This window comes from Dipodomys merriami, unplaced genomic scaffold (genome assembly GCF_024711535.1).
Source record: "Dipodomys merriami isolate MVZ:Mamm:240054 unplaced genomic scaffold, mDipMer1.0.p SCAF_26, whole genome shotgun sequence".
In the NCBI taxonomy this organism is placed as follows: domain Eukaryota; kingdom Metazoa; phylum Chordata; class Mammalia; order Rodentia; family Heteromyidae; genus Dipodomys; species Dipodomys merriami.
In genome coordinates, this window is record NW_027204048.1 from 3,720,001 (window position 1) to 3,738,411 (window position 18,411).

At 51.1% G+C, this 18,411-nt stretch overlaps 1 protein-coding gene across 1 annotated transcript; it reads left to right on the top strand.

Annotated features, from left to right (window-relative positions):
* Positions 1–6,309: 6,309 nt before the first annotated feature.
* Positions 6,310–15,384, top strand: LOC138836793 (uncharacterized). The gene is made up of 14 exons (XM_070035428.1): positions 6,310–6,327; positions 6,472–6,658; positions 7,588–7,772; positions 7,920–8,109; positions 8,461–8,553; positions 10,388–10,485; positions 10,630–10,813; positions 11,165–11,257; positions 12,092–12,264; positions 12,412–12,601; positions 12,967–13,059; positions 13,760–13,947; positions 14,616–14,761; positions 15,132–15,384. Exons 2-14 carry the CDS (start codon positions 6,602–6,604, stop codon positions 15,263–15,265), a joined length of 1,824 nt encoding a protein of 607 aa, XP_069891529.1. The 5' UTR covers positions 6,310–6,327; positions 6,472–6,601; the 3' UTR covers positions 15,266–15,384.
* Positions 15,385–18,411: the final 3,027 nt, after the last annotated feature.

Below are 18,411 nucleotides of genomic sequence, written 5' to 3' on the forward strand. Positions count from 1 at the left end.
AGGTCTTGATACGAGATCTAAAAAATAAGGAAAGAGAATGACACCCAAATCTATCCTTAGGGATATTAGAAATTTGTCAACTGTAGCTTTAAGAACTCAAGAGATAGCTTTCTTGTGTCTGTTCCATTTATCATTTTCCCTTTCCTTTCTGCCCTTCTGCTTTTCCTCCTTTCCTCTTAGAACAGTGGCTTCTGGCTATTTTGCAACAGCTCCCTCTGGGTGTAGCCTTTCACCCAGAAAGAAACACTTTCATTAATGAATATATATGTGTACATACAGTGAGTACATTTCTTATCAAGCATTGTAGCCTCCTCCTTTGTTTACGCTTCCCATCCCTTCCCAGCCTCCCCCCCCCACCTAATCCTCCCCCCCACCAAAGTTGTAAAGTTCGTCTTTGACATGAAAACTTGTACTTCGCATTGTTGCAACTGGGTCCACCTGTATCCTTATTTAAACGACTTGTTTTACCCCTTCCCCTCCACAAATTATACTGACATCAAATAGAGTGAAAGCAGGGTTACACTAAGGGGGAGGGACATACAAAGCAACAAAGAAATAATCTTATAAATTCATAAGAAACAAATGCATGAAAAAAACATTTGAATACATATCTTAGGGTTCATTTTCCTAACATCAACTTATCTGACCTTTTCTGCTTGACTCATACATATACTAGATATGGCAAATAAGAGAAACCATGGGACCTATGTTTCTTTGGGCTTGACTTACTTCACTTAATATTTTTTCCAAGTCTTTCCATTTCCTAACAAATGGGGCAATGTCATTCTTTCTGATAGAGGCATAGAATTCCATTGTGTATATATACCACATTTTCTTGATCCATTCATCTACTGAGGGGCATCTGGGTTGGTTCCATATCTTAGCTATAGTAAATAATGCTGCAATAAACATAGTTGTGCTGGTAGCTTTAGTGTAGTCTTGTTTGTAAACATTTGGGTAAATGCCCAAAAGTGGGATTGCTGGGTCATAGGGGAGCTCTATGTGGAGTCTTTTGAGGAACCTCCATACTACTTTCCAAAGTGGTTGAACAAGTTTACACTACCACCAACAATGAAGTAAGGTTCCCTTCTGTCCACATCCCCTCCAGCATCTGTTTTGATTAGAGTTCTTGATTTTTGCCATTCTAACTGGGGTGAGGTGGTATCTCAATGTTGTTTTGATTTGCATTTCTTTGATGGCTAGGGATGTTGAGCATTTCTTCATGTGTCTATTGGCCATCCTTCTTTCTTCTTCAGAGAAGTTTCTCCTTAAGTCTTTAGCACACTTATTTATTGGGCAGTTGTTTCTTGGAGGATTTGTTGTTGGGGGATTTAATTTTTTGAGTTCCAAGTATATTTTAGATATGAGACCCTTGTCCATTGTATGGCTAGTGAAGATCTTCTCGCAGTCTGTAGGCTTTCTATTGATCTTGCTAGCTATGTCCTTTGCCATGCAGAAGCTCTGCAACTTCATGCAGTCCCATTTGTCCAACCTTTCTTTGATTTGTTGTGTTTCCTGGTCTCTATTAAGAAAATTTCGGCCTGCGCCAAAGAGACCTAGGGTTTCTCCTATTCCATCCTGTAATGTTTTTAGAGTGTCTGCTTTGACTCCGAAGTCTTTGATCCATTTGGAGTTGATTCTGGTGCAGGGTGATATATAAGGATCTAGCTTTAATTTTCTACAAGTAGTTAACCAATTTTGCCAGCACCATTTACTGAAAAGGCTGTCTTTCTTCCATTCTATTTTTTTAGCTCCCTTATCGAAGATTAGATGGCTATAAGTCTGTAGGTTCATTTCTGGGTTTTCAGTTCTATTCCATTGGTCCTGAGGTCTGTTCTTGTGCCAGTACCAAGCTGTTTTGATTACTATGGCTTTATAGTAGAGTTTGAAATTTGGTATTGATATTCCTCAAGCAGACATTTGAATGACATTTCCCCATTTGTTAGGAAATGGAAAGGCTTGGAAAATATTATATTAAGTGAAGTAAGCCAAGCCCAAAGAAACATAGGTCCCATGGTTTCCCTTATTTGCAATATCTAGTATATGTATGAGTCAAGCAGAAAAGGTCAGATAAGGTGGTGTTAGGAAAATGAACCCTTAGATATGTATTTAAATGTTTTTTTCTTTCATGCATTTGTTTCAAACTCATTTATAAGAGTATTTCTTTGTAGCTTTGTAAGTCCCTCCCCCACAGCATAACCCCTGCTTTCACTATATTTGATGTCGGTATAATTTGTGGAGGAGATGGGGAAAAACAAGTCGTTTAAGGATGCAGGTGGACCTGTTGCAACTATGAGAAGTACAAGTTGTCATGTCAAAAACAAACTTTACAACTTTGTGCGGGGTGGGGGGGATTGGGTGGGGGGGTGGGGGGAGGCTGGAAAGGGATGTGAAGGGTAAACAAAGGAGGAGGCTGCAATGCTTGATAAGAAATGTACTCATTATCTTGCCCATGTAATTGTAACCCCTCTGTACAGTATGTTCACAAAAAATTAAAATTAAAATTAAAAAAAAAGAGTCTCACAGACTTTCCTGCCTGGTCTGGCTTTGAAACATGTGCTCTACCATATTGACCCACAGTGCCACTTCCGATTTTCTGGTGGTTAATTGGAGATAAGAGTCTCACAGACTTTCCTGCCAGGGCTGTCTTGGAACCACAATCCTCAGATCTCAGCCTCCTGAGTAGCTAGAATTACAGGTGTGAGCCACTGCACCTGGGTACAAGATACATTCTTTTTAAAATATATATATTTAAATCTATATATTTAAATATTGTTGACCCATTGTTACAATGGGTCAACCCCTGTCCTTATTTATGTTCTTAATGCCCCTAACCCCTGTCCAGAAAACACTTAGGAGGTACATTTTGATGGCATGCATCTTTTATGCAATTGAAACAAAATGTATGTGAAAACAATCAGGTGACTAAACATCTGTCCTCTTTTGAGACTGAACACAATCATTTCTTGTCTCTCTGCTGTGAGCCCCCCAGGTGGCAGGGGACACAAAGGATGGCAGGGTGACTGTTGTGATTCCATTTATGCTGTTGTCACGAGGAAGTAGCTAAAATGACAGCAAACAATGGTCCAGAAAACCCATGAAAAGGGAAAGTTGAAACAGCCAGGTCTAGGGGCATAGTGACAGAATAGCCACCACTTCTGTCCTGTGTGCTTGGCCAGTAGCAAAGACTTGGCCTCCTTTGCCGCTGTCTCTGCCTCTGCCTAGATGATTGCCATGTATCAGCCCTGAACAATTGTCCCCCAGGGGTGACTCACCAGTACTGCAGAGCACTGGGACCCACACACATCAATTCACCATCTTGGAATAACAAAGAAAATTCAGATTTCTTGACAAGTGGCCACATTGCAAGAATCATCTCTCATTTTTTTTTAAAACAGCCTAGTTCCATTAAAAAAAAGTCAGGGTGGGGACTGGGAAGGTGGCTCAGTGGTAGGGCTCTTGCCTTGCATGCCTGAGGCCCTGGTTTCGATTCCTCAGCACCACATAACCAAAAAAAAAAGCTGGAAGTGGCGCTGTGGCTCAAGTGGTAAAGTGCTAGCCTTGAGCGGAAGAGCTGAGGGACAGTGCCCAAGCCCAGAGATCAGGCCCCACGACAGGAAACCCCCCATACCCAAAATCAAAATTAGTGTAGAAACACAAGGCCCCCTTGTGTAGGGTCCTTCAGATTCCCTGGGAGATGTTGAGTGGAAAGATTGTTTTGTCTCACACCGGCCTGCCAGGTGGGAAGGGTGGTCAAGTGCCCCTCAACCCTTAGACTCCCACTGGAACTGCATGCTCATGAAGGCAAAAGGCCATAAAAGGTCAAGAGGTCAGAGGGTGTGGGCCTACGGGTGGGTGATGTCAACGGGGACTTGGCATCGCTGAGTGGGGGGATGGGAGGAAGCCCTGTAATGTCACATGACCATACTTCGTTGGTGTCCAACTGCCACAGAACTCAGAACCCCAGTTGCCCAGTTGCCCTCAACTGAAGAGACGGTACTCCTCTCTTTGCCGGAGGGAAAGGCGACAGTGTTTGGCTGCTGTCTTCCGCCGTAGAAGACACCCTGAATGTGGCTACTGCCCTGAACGCAGCCATGAGGCTCCTCTTGCTTAGAGCCCCCTGCAGCACCTGAGAAACTGGCTCACATCCCATGCCACGCCAACAAGAATACTTGGCAGGCGGCGTTCAGAAGTGTCAAACAGCCCACGGGATGTGTTGGGCCCTGACCGCCACATGGCCCACTTATGGGCTGATCCTAACAGTCCAGGACTGGGCTCTCACAATCTACCCATGACCGCAGCACCGCTGCCTCAGCTCAGTCCTGGAGAGGTTCGCCGAGACCAGCCCATCACTAGTACTGTGAGTACCCTGAGCTCAGGGGATGCCCTGCTCCATGGCAAGCGCATGGCTGTCCCATGGGCCGGTCCAGACAGTTGGAGCCACAGCTCTGACAGCCTCTATTCCACTGATGTACTGCTGCCCCTGCTCAGTCCTGGGGAGGTTCACCGTGCCCAGACCACCACAAGCACGGAGGGATGCCCTGCATTGTGGAGAATATATGGTAGTCCCACAGGCTGGTCCAGATAGTCAGGGCCACAGCTCTGACAGCTTCACTTGCACTGCGGCACCGCTGCCTCCACTCAGTCCCGGGGAGGTTTGCTGCTCACGGGCTGGTCCAGACTGTCAGGGCCACAACTCTTGACAGATTCACTTCCGCCAAGGCACCGCTGCCTCCACTCAGCCCTGGGGAGGTTCACCATAGCCAGCCTACCACTAACATTATGAGTGCCCTGATCAACTCCACGTCCTTCCTCTTCTGCCCAGGTCCAGGATGTGACTGTGCTCAGGCCTGGGCAGCAGTGGGCCTCAATCAGGTCTCCACAGGGATGACTGATAAAGCACAGGGGCCTGTCAGAACCAGAGCCCTCTCTCGGCACCTTGACATGGGTGTCTAGGAGGGAAACATTCCTGGGCTAGCCCCACTCTCATCTCATTTACCCCGTTCCTGCCCAGTGCATAAGAGCCATCAACCCTGCAAGATCATGGGGCTCTCTGCTGTCCAGGGAGGGCCGGGTCCCTAAGGCTTCCACCCAGCCACAAACAGCCCCAACAGCGGCCACACACCGTGTCCCTCCCTCCTTCCCATCCTCACTTTCACCCTTCTTGCTGACCCTGTGGCCTCCCCTGTCTTTGCAGGCCTGCACACAAGACGTAGGCCAGGACAACACCAGCTGGACCTCTGTCACATACAGCCTCACGATCAGGCACAGGTGTTGGTGAGTCACCCCGGTGAGTGAGGATGTGTGTCAATTCCTCCAAGGACATCCAACCCACACAGCACACTCACACTGGGCCGGGCTTGGACAAAGTCATGCAGGGCTGTCTCTGCCAGCCCCACAAAGTCATAGCTCCCACTCCAGACCCTGTACTTCCTTGGCAGGGACACACCCTTGCCAAACAGTCCACCACACAATATAATCCAGCTCCATGCCCACTAGCCACACTTGCCAACAACTCTAACACTCACCACACGTGAAAGCGGCTGGCTGCCCACATGTGCACCTCGGTTGTTCTTGGGATTTGGCTGCATTGTCACATGTCCCCTCCTGCCTACTCTTGGGTTCACCCACCACCTCTCAGCCCTTGTGCAGGGACCTAACAGCTTCTGCACCTTCTGTAGGCTTTCCCTGCCCATCATCAGGTTGGAGGCTTGCTTCGAGCAACTTAAAGGGCACACATACTATTGCAGGCTCACAGTGTCGTGTGTGTGTGTGTGTGTGTGTGTGTGTGTGTGTGTGTGTGTGTGTGTGTGTGTGTGTGTGTGTGTGTGTGTGTGCATGTGTATGGATTCGAGTAAGCCTGTGTATATGGGAGCAGGAGTGCATGTGCATGCTGGTGTGTGGGTATATGTGTTAGAGAAAGAAACAGAGAGACAGAGACACAGAGACAGAGAGAGGGACAGAGACAGAGAGACAGAGGGAGGGACAGAGACAGAGACATAGAAAGAGAAAAAAACCCATGCCTGCTTTTCCCATGCTCTCCTAAGGGCAATGAGGTTTGTTCTGAGCTCCAGCTCTCCCCAAGCCTCCAGCGGGCTCTCCCGTCTTTTTTGAAAATCCAAGCAACTTTGTATCTCCCTAGACTGAAAATGGGATGCTGGTCCTGAACATGGAGGAAAGGTCCACAACCTGGAAAATAAGGACTGTGATACCAACTACTTCATCCCAGGGGGTTGGGGACCCAACACCTGGGCTTCTGCAGAGCCGCGGTTCTTTGGACCGCATGGAGGCACTGTGCTCCAGGCAAGAGGCTGTGAGTGTGACCAGGTGAGCATATCCTGCAAGGCTCTGGCTGCCATTGGCAAGCCACAGCTCATCGAGCCTTTCATGGACAGGTTTGAGGGTGGTTATGTAGCAAGAACTGGAGGAATTTCACTGTGCTGTGGCACCTTTGACTGCCTTTTCTTGCAGGTGCTCGGGGACTGGCTGTCACCTCTGCCTAGTGCTGCTAAGCCTGGGTTGGTCCCAGACCCCCAATCCAGATGGACGCCAGTGTGGACTCCTCATACCCATCGGGAGCTGTCCCACAGGATGCTCTCCCATGCAGCTGCTGCCATTGCTCAGTCCTGAGGTGTATTACCCTGACCAGCCAAGGCCGGTGGGTCCCATACTGGGCCCCTAATACTTCCTCCTTTGGGGGCAGGCCGGCAGTCTACACAGACCCAGAACCCTCTCTCTAGGAGGCAATCCTGGCCATACCATCATCTCTCCTCCTACAAGCCGTAGGACACGCTGGCACACTCACTGGACAGCCACCAGCCCTGCCAGTCCATGGGGCCTGCTGCCAGTCCATGGGGCCTGCCTCTGCCAGCCCCACAAAGCCATAGGTCACCCTCCAGCCCCAGCACTTCCTTGGTAGGGACACTGCTGCCAAACAGTCCAGCACCCAATGTAATCCAGGACTCATCTCCATGCCCGCTAGTCACAACACACCTACCCACAACTCTGACACTCACCACAGGTGAAAGCGGCTCTCAGCCCATATGTGAACCTACATAACTCTTGGGCTTTGGCCCAATTGTCACATGTCCCCTCCTGTCTGGTCCTGGGCTCACGCACTGCCTCTCAGCCCGTGTGCCAGGGACCTAACAGCTTCTGCACTTTCTATATGCTTTCACCATCGATCATCAGGCTGGAGGCTCACTTTAAGCAATCTCAAAGTGCTCACTTACAGCTGCAGGCTCCCGATTGTGTGTGTGTGTGTGTGTGTGTTTATGAGGATTCTAGCTAGCCACGCGGTGTGGGAGAGGGAGTGCATGTGTGTGCTGGATATGGGTCTATGTGTTAGAAAGACAGAGAAAGACACACAGAGAGAGAGAGAAAGAGACAGAGACAGAGACAGAGAAACAGAGAGAGAGAGAGACAGACAAACCGAGACCGAGACAGAGACAGAGGGAGAGAACACATGCCTGCCGTTCCCATGCCTTCTTACAGCAGGGAGTTTGTTCTGAGTTCTAGCTACCCTCAGGCCTTGAGCAGGTTGCTTACACCTTCTTTGAAAAACCAAACAACTCTGTGTCTCCCCAGGCTGAAAACAGGATACCGGTCTGGAGCAGGGAGAATTTGTACAACCTATGGCAAATGTGCATGATGACACATGGTACCTTATTGCGTGGGGTTGAATACCAGGCACCGGCCCCTCTGCACAGCTATGGCTCTTTGGACCACATGGAGGCCCTGTGCTCCAGTCAAGAAGCCCTGCCTGTGACCAGGTGAGCCTCATCCTGCAAGGCACTGGCTGCTATGGGCAAACCACAGCTCATCCAGGCTCTCACCCAGGAGCTGGGAGGGTGGGTGTGTAGCAAGAACTGCCAGGACCCTCACTCTGCTGTGGCCTCTTTGACTGCTGTTTCCTCCAGGTGCTTCGTGGCTGGCTGGCACCCCTACCTGGATCTACTGAGCTTGGATTGGTTGCACACCCCCAGTCCATATGGATGCAAGTGTGGGCTGCTCATGCCCATATGGAGCTGTCCCACAGGCTGCTCTCCCATGCAGCTGCTGCTGCAATTTTGTAGCCCTGTGGTGTTTCGACCTGACCAGCCAAGGCCTGTGAGTCACCTACTGTGCCCCTCCTCCTTCTTCCTCAGGGGCAGGCGGGAGGACTCCACAGACCTAGAACCCTCTTTCTAGACTGGGAGGCAATCCTGGCCTCACCATCACCTGTCCTCCTACAAGTCCTGGGGCGTGCCTGCTCACCAGACAACCGTCAGCCTTGTCATTCCGTGGGGTGTGCGCCTATCTGAAAAGGGCTGAGTCCCTAAAGCTTCCAAGCAGCCACAAACAGCCCTCACAGATACCAAACACCATGTGACCCCCTCCCTCTCTCCCTCCTAGCCTCCGTCTCTCCCTGCCTCACCTTCTTACTTCTTGTTGGCCCCGTGGCCACCCCTGTCTTTGCAGACCTTCACACAGGACATGGGCCAGGACAATCGCAGCTGGACGTCCATCGCAAACAGCAAAGACATCAGATGCCAGTGCTGGTCACTCCTGTGGGTGAGTGTGAATGCGTGTCAGTTCCTCTAAGGATGTCCAACCCACACAACACACTCATACTGGGCCGTGCTTAGACAAAGTCATGTGGCACTTCCTTGGCAGGGACACTGCTGCCAGTCCAGTACCCAGTACAATCCACACCCCTTCTCCATGCCTGCTAGCCAAACCTGCCCACAACTCTGACACTCAGCACACATGAACCTGGCTCTCAGCCCACATGTGAACTTACATAGCTCTTGTGCTTTGGCCCAATTGTCACATGTCCCCTCCTGTCTGGTCCTGGGCTCACCCATCTCCTCTCGGCCTTTGTGTCAGGGACCTAACAGCTTCTGCACTTTCTGTATGCTTTCACCATCTATCATCCGGTGTGTGTGTGTGTGTGTGTGTGTGTGTGTGTGTGTGTGTGTGTGTGTGTGTGTGTGTGTGTGTGTGTGTGTGTGTGTGTGTGTGTGTGTGTGTGTGTGTGTGTGTGTGTGCGTGCGTGTGTGTGTGTGTGTGTGTGTGTGTGTGCGTGCGTGCGTGTGTGTATTCTAGCTAGCCAAGCAGTGTGGGAGTGCGTGTGTGTGCTGGTTATGGGTCTATGTGTTAGAAAGACACAGTGAGAGAGATAGAGAGAGAGACAGAGAGACAGACAAACCGAGACCAAGACAGAGACAGAGGGAGAGAACACATGCCTGCCTTTCCCATGCCTTCCTACAGCAGGGAGTTTGTTCTGAGTTCTAGCTACCCTCAGGCCATCCCTGTCTTTGCAGACCTGCATACAGGACATTATTCAGGACAACCACAGCTGGCCTCCATCACATACATCATCACTATCAGGCCCCGGCTTTGACAATCATGTGGATGAGTGTGGATGCGTGTCGGTTCCTCCAAGGACATCCAACCCACACAACACACTCACACTGGGCTGGGCTTGGACAAAGTCATGTGGGGTTGCCTCTGCCCGCCCCACAAAGCCATAGGTCACCTTCCAGCCTCAGCACTTCCTTGGTAGGGACACTGCTGCCAATCATACAGCACCTAATGTAATCCAGGCCCCCATCTCCATGCCCGCTAGCCACACCACACATACCCACAACTCTGACACTCATCACACTTGAAAGCGGCTCTCAGCCCACATTTGAACCTCCATAGCTTTTGGGCTTTGGCCCAATTGTCACATGTCCCCTCCTGTCTGGTCCTGGGCTCACCCACTGCCTCTTAGCCTTTGTGTCAGGGACCTAACAGCTTCTGCACTTTCTATATGCTTTCACCATCCATCATCAGGCTGGAGGCTCACGTTAAGTAATCCAAAAGTGCACACTAACAACTGCAGGCTCCGTGTGTGTGTGTGTGTGTGTGTGTGTGTGTGTGTGTGTGTGTGTGTGTGTGTGTTTATGAGGATTCGAGCAGGCTCCGTGTGTGTGTGTGTGTGTGTGTGTGTGTGTGTGTGTGTGTGTGTGTGTGTGTGTGTGTGTGTGTTATGAGGATTCTAGCTAGCCAAGCGGTGTGGGAGGGGGAGTGCATGTGTATGCTGGGTGTGGGTGTATGTGTTAGAAAGACAGAGAAAGACACAGAGAGAGAGACACACACACACAGAGAGACAGAGACAGACAAACCAAGAACGAGACAGAGACAGAGAACACATGCCTGCCTTTCCCATGCCTTCCTACAGCAGGGAGTGTGTTCTGAGTTCTAGCTACCCTCAGGCCTTGAGCAGGTTGTTTAAGGCTTAGTTGAAAAACCAAACAACTCTGCATCTCCCCAGGCGGAAAACAGGATACCGGTCTAGAGCAGGGAGGATTTGTACAACCTATGACAAATGTGCATGATGACACATGGTACCTCTTTGCAGGGGGTTGAATACCAGGCACCGGCCCCTCTGCACAGCTATGGATCTTTGTACCACATGGAGGCAATGTGCTCCAGTCAAGAGGCCCTGCCTGTGACCAGGTGAGCCTCATCCTGCAAGGCACTGGCTGCCATGGGCAAACCACAGCTCATCCAGGCTCTTACCCGGGCAGCTGGGAGGGTGGGTGTGTAGCAAGAACTGCCAGGACCCTCACTCTGCTTTGGCCACTTTGATGTTTCCTCCAGGTGCTTCGTGGCTGGCTGGCACCCCTACCTGGATTTGCTGAGCTTGGATTGGTACCACATCCCTAGTCCAAATGGACGCAAGTGTGGGCTGCTCATGCCCATATGGAGCTCTCCCACAGGCTGCTCTCCCATGCAGCTGCTACTGCAATTGCTTAATCCTGTGGTGTTTCGCACTGACCAGCCTGTGAGTCCCCTACTGTGCCCCTCATCCTTCTTCCTCAGGGACAGGCGGGAGGACTCCACACATCCAGAACCCTCTCTCTAGACTGGGAGACAATCCTGGCCTCACTATCACCTTTCCTCCTACAAGCCCTGGGGCGTGCCTGCTCACCAGCCAGCAGTCAGCCTTGTCATTCTGTGGGGTGTGCGGCTATCGGTAAAGGGCTGAGTCCCTAAAGCTTCCAAGCAGCCACAAACAGCCCTAACAGAGACCAAACACCATGTGACCCCCTCCTTCTCTCCCTCCTTGCCTCCGTCTCTCCCTGACTCACCTTCTTACTTCTTGTTGGCCCCGTGGCCGCCCCTGTCTTTGCAGACCTTCACACAGGACATTGACCAGGACAATCATAGCTGGACGTCCATCTCAAACAGCAAAGACATCAGATGCCAGTGCTGGTCACTCCTGTGGGTGAGTGTGAATGCGTGTCAGTTCCTCTAAGGATGTCCAACCCACACAACACACTCATACTGGGCCATGTTTGGACAAAGTCATGTGGCACTTCCTTGGCACGGACACTGCTGCCAAACAGTCCAGCACCCAGTACAATCCACACCCCTTCTCCATGCCTGCTAGCCACACCTGCCCACAACTCTGACACTTACCACACATGAACCTGGCTCTCAGCCCACATGTGAACTTACATAGCTCTTGTGCTTTGGCCCAATTGTCACATGTCCCCTCCTGTCTGGTCCTGGGCTTACCTACCACTTCTCGGCCTTTGTGTCAGGGACCTAACAGCTTCTGCACGTTGTGTATGCTTTCATCATCCATCATCAGGCTGGAGGCTCATGTTAAGCACTTTCAAAGTGCACACTTAAAACTGCAGGCTCCCGGTGTGTGTGTGTGTGTGTGTGTGTGTGTGTGTGTGTGTGTGTGTGTGTGTGTGTGTGTGTGTGTGTGTGTGTGTGTGTGTGTGTGTGTGTGTGTGTGTGTGTGTGTGTGTGTGTGTGTTATGAGGATTCTAGCTAGCCAAGCGGTGTGGGAGCGGGAGTGTGTGTGTGTGCTGGGTATGGGTGTATGTGTTAGAAAGACAGAGAAAGACACAGAGAGAGAGATAGAGGGACAGAGAGACAGAGAGAGAGACAGACAAACCGAGACCGAGAAGGAGAGAACACATGCCTGCCTTTCCCATGCCTTCCTACGGCAGGGAGTTTGTTCTGAGTTCTAGCTACCCTCAGTCCTTGCACAGGTTGAGGCTGATTACAGCTTTGTTGAAAACCAAACAACTCTGCGTCTCCTCAGGCTGAAAACAGGATACCGGTCTGGAGCAGGGTGAATTTGTACAACCTATGGCAAATGTGCATGATGACACATGGTACCTCTTTGCAGGGGGTTGAATACCCTCTGCACAGCTATGGCTCTTTGGACCACATGGAGGCCCTGTGCTCCAGTCAAGAGGCCCTGCCTGTGACCAGGTGAGCCTCATCCTGCAAGGCACTGACTGCCATGGGCAGCCACAGCTCATCCAGGCTCTCACCCAGGCATCTGGGAGGGTGGGTGTGTGGCAAGAACTTCCAGGACCCTCACTCTGCTTTGGCCACTTTGACTGCTGTTTCCTCCAGGTGCTTCGTGGCTGGCTGGCACCCCTACCTGGATCTGCTGAGCTTGGATTGGTTGCACACCCCCAGTCCATATGGATGCAAGTGTGGGCTGCTCATACCCATAGGGAGCTGTCCCACAGGCTGCTCTGCCATGCGGCTGCTGCTGCCCTTGCTTAGCCCTGTCGTGTTTCGCCCTGACCGGCCAAGTCCTGTGAGTCACCTACTGTGCCCCTCATCCTTTTTCCTCACGGGCAGGCAGGAGGACTCCACAGACCTAGAACCCTGTCTCTAGACTGGGAGGCAATCCTGGCCTCACCATCACCTGTCCTCCTACAAGTCCTGGGGCGTGCCTGCTCACCAGACAACCATCAGCCTTGTCATTCTGTGGGGTGTGTGCCTATCTGTATAGGGCTGAGTCCCTAAAGCTTCCAAGCAGCCACAAACAGCCATCACAGAGACCAAACACCATGTCACCCCCTCCCTCTCTCTCTTTGCCTCCCCCTCTTCCTGCTTCCCTCTCTTCCAGCCTCACCTTCTTTCTTCTTGTTGGCCCCATGGCCGCCCCTGTCTTTGTAGACCTTCACACAGGACATTGACCAGGACGATCGCAGCTGGATCTCCATCTCAAACAGCAAAGACATCAGATGCCAGTGCTGGTCACTCCTGTGGGTGAGTGTGAATGGGTGTCAGTTTCTCTAAGGATGTCCAACCCACACAACACACTCATACTGGGCCATGCTTGGACAAAGTCATGTGGCAATTCCTTGGCAGGGACACTGCTGCCAAACAGTCCAGCACCCAGTACAATCCACACCCCATCTTCATGCCTGCTAGCCAAACCTGCCCACAAATCTGACAGTCACAAACATAAAAGTGGCTCGCTGCCCACATGTGCACCCAGGTAGCTCTCGGGCTTCTGCTGCATTCTCACATGACTCCTCCTGCCTACTCCTGAGATCACCTACTGCCTCTCAGCCCTTGTGCCAGGGACCTAACAGCTTCTGCACTTTCTGTATGCTTTCACCATCCATCATCAGGTTGGAGGCTTGCTTTAAGCAAACTCAAGGGGCACACTTGCCACTGCAGGTCCTTGGTGTCTGTGTGTGGATTCGTATTTGCCTGTGGGTTTACAAGCAGCCTTCATGGGTGTCCACGTGTGTGTGTGTGTGTGTGTGTGTGTGTGTGTATTATAAAGATAGAGAGAGAGAGAGAGAGGGTGAGAAAGAGAGAGAGCACACAGAGAATGCTTGCCTGCCTTTCCATGCTTTCCTAAGGCTGTGGGTTTGTTCTGAGCTACAGCACTCCATCAAGCCTCCAGCGGGGTGCTTGCATCTTCTTTGAAAAACCAAACAACTCTGTGTCTCCCTAGGCTGAAAACAGGATGCTGGTCTGGACCACGGAGGATTCCTATGGAAATGTGTGGAAAATATGGATGATGACACATGGTACCTCATCCCAGGGGTTTGGGTACCAGGCACTGGCCCCTCTGCGCAGCCATAGATCTTTGGGCCCCATGGAGGCACTGTGCTCCAGTCAAGAGGCCCTGCCTGTGACCAGGTGAGCCTCATCCTGCAAGGCTCTGGCTGCCATGGGAAAGACACATCTAATCCAGACTCTCGCCCAGGCATCTGTGAGGGCGGGTGTGTAGCAAGAACTGTCAGGACCATCTCTCTGCTGTGGTCTCTTTGACTGCCTTTTCCTCCAGATGCTTGGTGGCTGGCTGTTACCCCTATGTGGGTGTGCCGAGCCTGGACTGGTTCTACCCCCAGTCCTTATGGACACAAATGTGGGCTGCTCATGCCCATAGGGAGCTCTCCCAAAGGCTGCTCTGCCATGCAGCTGCTGCTGCCATTGCTTAGCTGTGTGGTGTTTCACCCTGACCAGCCAAGGCCTATGAGTCCCCTACTGTGCCCCTCGTCCTTCTTCCTCAGGGGCAGGCAGGAGCACTCCACAGACCCAGAACCCTCTCTCTAGACTGGGAGGCAATCCTGGCCACCTCTCCTCCTACAAAACTTGCAGCACACTTACTAATTGCCCAGCCAGCAGCCCTGCAAGGCGTGGAGCTTGGTGCTGTCTGAGGAGATGCTAGGGCCCAAAGTTTCCAGGGGGGGGGGCACACCCAGCCTCAACAGTGGCCACTTGTCATGCCCTTGTCTTCCTCCCTGCCTCCCTTCTTTCCCTCCTTAAGCTTCTTGCTGGCCTCCTGCCCCTTCCTCTCTTTTCAGACCTGAACCACATTACTACATTGCTCTACCACATGCTGGCAAAGCCTGGCTGCACCTGGACATATGGAACTCTCCTATGGAGATGCCAACCCCTGCCCTCCCATTCCAGTTGCATAATCTGGAGCCCACTAATGCAGAGGCTGCAGGTAAGTGCCACTGGCCCCTGAGCTGTTCCTTCCAAGGAAGGGATAGCCAGTCCTACTTACACCCATGAGCCCAGGTGCCTGAGCGAGTGTGCATGCATGCAAGTGCACTCCCACAGTCACATGCAACACAGGCTTGTACAAGGACACAGGAATGTGTGTTGTATATGGGGGGCAGACCTCGAACAGAGTGTGTGTATGGGGAAGAGGGCCGACATCTGGGAAGGACCCAGAACCATCACTTGGTGGATGCTGTAGGGGCCTCCATCCACCTTGGGCCGCCTCAGGGGGCAGAGCTCGGTCTGCAAGGCAGTGGGCAAGGCTGTGTCCCGACACCAATATGGGCTCTATACCTGCTCTGCTCCTCTTGCAGCTGCGGGGCCAGCTCCAGCCCCAGCTGTCCTAACATCTGCTGACTTCACACCGCCAATGCCACTGGCCAGACCAACAGCCAGCATGACAAATGCTCCAAGCAGCCAAATGCCTCTTCATACCACGCCACAATGAAGCCTTAACCTAGACGATGTCTTGCCATACCCCTACCTGCCCGGTTCATCACTAATCCTCTACCTTCAGTACTTAGAACTTATTTACTCTTATTTATTAAAGTTTATTAGAAAACAAAAAAAGGCACACAATGTCTTCTCATGAAACAAAGAGAGTTCCACTCCGTGGCTTCCAGTGGATTCCCAGGTGGCGAAGCCATTGGCACTGTCTGCTAGGAAGCACATTCCTCAACCTCTTCCCTGAACAGGACCTCCCCAATCCTCTGCTCCTTCCTCACGGCAGCCAAGGGACTTGTCCATCTGCCCTTGACTTCATTCCTTACCTCCCTGGCTGGTGGCTCCTTATCTGCCCTCCGAGTAGTAGTAGTAGTAGAAGGAGGAGTAATAATAATAATAGTTATAGTAGTAGTGCTAGTAGACCTAGTATTCATAGTAGTTCTAATAGGTTCTGATTCAGGTCACAAATCTCTGTGTCCCAACGGGAATTGAAAGACAGAACAGAACTCACCAGACAAAAGAGAAAGCCTAGCAATCCTCCCAGGGTGGCATGGACTTTCAGAGGACAGGAGTGCATAGGAGCGCACACACAAAAAAGGGCCTACTCCAGCCCCTGTCTGGTCCAATGTGGGGAGAACTTCCCTGGAGGGTACATGTTGGGAACACCATTCCTTGGGCCCAAAGCACACAAAAGGCCTACCAGCAGCTCTCTTGTTCAAGGATCCATGAGGGGCAAAGAGAAAAGGAGAGCCCGTTGATCCAAAGGACATGAGCCACATTCTTGGCATCTGGGAATTTCAAGATGCTGGGAGTCACTGATGGGAGAAACTAGTGGGTAGACTTGAAGTGTGATGGTGGGCAGTTGGGAACTAGAGGATAGCTATAAGACATGCTAGGTTTTTAGCCCACCTGAGGGGAAAATAGAACCAGTCACTCAATACTAGATCTCTGACTGGTGCTCAGTTTCATGTCTGCCCCTGGGCCTGCTCTGCCTTGCAGCCATGGTAGCCTCTTGCTCTAGCAGAGCACTGAGTTCTGGCTCCATCATGCACTTTGAATGGTTATGAACCCCCAGTTCTCAGCCCCCTGACTGAGATTAGGATTATAGGCATGAGCCACTGCTGCCTAGACTTTCCCTTGAATGAAACATTGTGGTGCTGGAGACTGAACGTGGGACCTCATGCATGTTAGGTAAGCAGTCTGTCACTGGAGCCTTGCTTCCAGCGTGTTAATTTTGTTTATGAGATGAGATCATCCTACTTTCACACAGGCCAGCCTGGAACTTGTGATCCTTCTGCATCTGCCTACTGATAGAGTAATAGGTATGCACCACTATATCCAGCTCTCTGTTGAGCTTTTCTCTACAGTGAAGTAGAGTTTGTCATAGGACAAATGATTGATGTGAAGCACCTGGGGCTCCTTGCTATCCTTTTGTCACTAGGAGTTCTGATGAATACTTACTCTCTTCCACCAGAAATATACCACTTGCAACCCATGAGTAGGCATCTGGCTTCCTGAGGAGTACCTAGGGACAGGATTCATCCTCTCTCCCTCTGTCACTCCACCAGTAAGCGCTAGATATGCAGAAGCCCCTAATGACTGGAGAGTGTACTGCAGTTGATTCCTGGCCATCCTAGGGGCTCAATAATGGCCTCTGGTAAGAGGATAATGGGTGGGCCTACTCATGACCATCCTCCACAGACCATGGGCCTCAGAGACAAGATAGGTATTACTAAGTAAATGTTGAGGATCACCAGGTAAACTGAGCTTCAGATAGACCAGGAATTCCACCTGGGTGTGGCTACATCCCATGGAAACTTCACATTTCCAGTCTGTATTCTATGACCCTCCTCAGGGTCAGGGACATTGTCCTGCTTTCTCCAGCCTCACAAGAGGCAGGCACTTCATTCATCTAACAGGTGGGCAACAGGTGACTGCACTCAGTGTACCACCAAGCAGCTGATAGGACCCTATTCTGATCACCCTTCTCTGCTCTTCTCTCCAGCAGATCCCAGGCCAGGTCCCTCTTCTTTCAACACCAGGCCTCCAAGTGCACACACACCACACATTCACACAAGGGGAGTTCTGCCTTTACCAGACCAGGTGATCTGCAGGAGAAGGAGTCTGCCCAAGAAGGAGACCAAAGTGGTCTGTGGCTTCATTTACTTAATTTCATTTCAGTCCTCCCTCTTCTCTGCCGATAAGTTAGTAGTTAACTAAAAACACACACATATATGCCCACATATGCCCACATGGAGCACCCACGCATGTGCGTTTGCAAACACATCTACACTTTTGCACAGAGCTATGCTCATGCAACAACCCTCTTTAACTGTGAGCTCAATAATTACTGGAAACTGAGGCTTGCTCACAAAACCAGAGGTGCAGTTACTCACCCACAGCTAGACACTCAGCAACAGGATGGCTTCCTGGCATGGATCCTGCTATCTTTGCAATTGATCTCTAGTGTCTATGAGAGTCTGTCTGGGGGACAATGGCCAAATGTCAGATCTGAAGGGACAGAGAGAGATGGCTCTGGGGCATTCCTGTTTCTGTGAATGAGGAGACATGGGAAAAACACCAGACTTCCTCTTGGGGTTCTGACTTCCTTGGTCTGGCAGAGCATGATGATCTCTTTTGATTTTGTTTGTCCTTCAATCCCACAACAGATTTTTCTTTGGGAACCACTGTCTCAGGGCTAACGCTGATGGACCCATGGTGGTTGATGGATGTGAACTTGCTGTGCTCGTGTATAAAAAGCAAGCTGGTAGCCATTCTGAAACTGTCTGAAAAGCTGTCTTTTTTTGCGGGGGGGGGGGGGGGTGGGCAGGTGGGTTATGGGTCTTGAACTCTGGGCCTGGGCACTGTCTCTGAGCTCTTCAACTCAAGGTGTGCACTCTACCATTTGAACCATAGTGCCACTTCTGGTTTTGTGGTGGTTAACTGTAGATAACTGTCTCACAGACTTTCCTGCCTGGGATGGCTTTGAACCGTGATCCTCAGATCTCAGCCTCCTGAGTAGCTAGGATTACAGGAGTGAACCACCAGCTCCCAGTGAGAAGCTGGCTTTTGTCACTGGTAGCTGAGATCCTCAGGACTGACCTGGGTTAACAGAGAGCATACCCACCCTCCTTCCTTCCTTCTCCAGCC

What these genes read in the sequence shown, in the direction of transcription:
- LOC138836793 (XM_070035428.1), top strand. Translation starts at nt 6,602, where the DNA reads ATGCAGCTGCTGCCATTGCTCAGTCCTGAGGTGTATTACCCTGACCAG. An exon ending in GAGGCCCTGCCTGTGACCAG is followed by an intron (nt 12,265 to 12,411) that starts GTGAGCCTCATC and finishes TGTTTCCTCCAG; the next exon opens with GTGCTTCGTGGCTGGCTGGC. An exon ending in GCCCTGACCGGCCAAGTCCT is followed by an intron (nt 12,602 to 12,966) that starts GTGAGTCACCTA and finishes CTGTCTTTGTAG; the next exon opens with ACCTTCACACAGGACATTGA.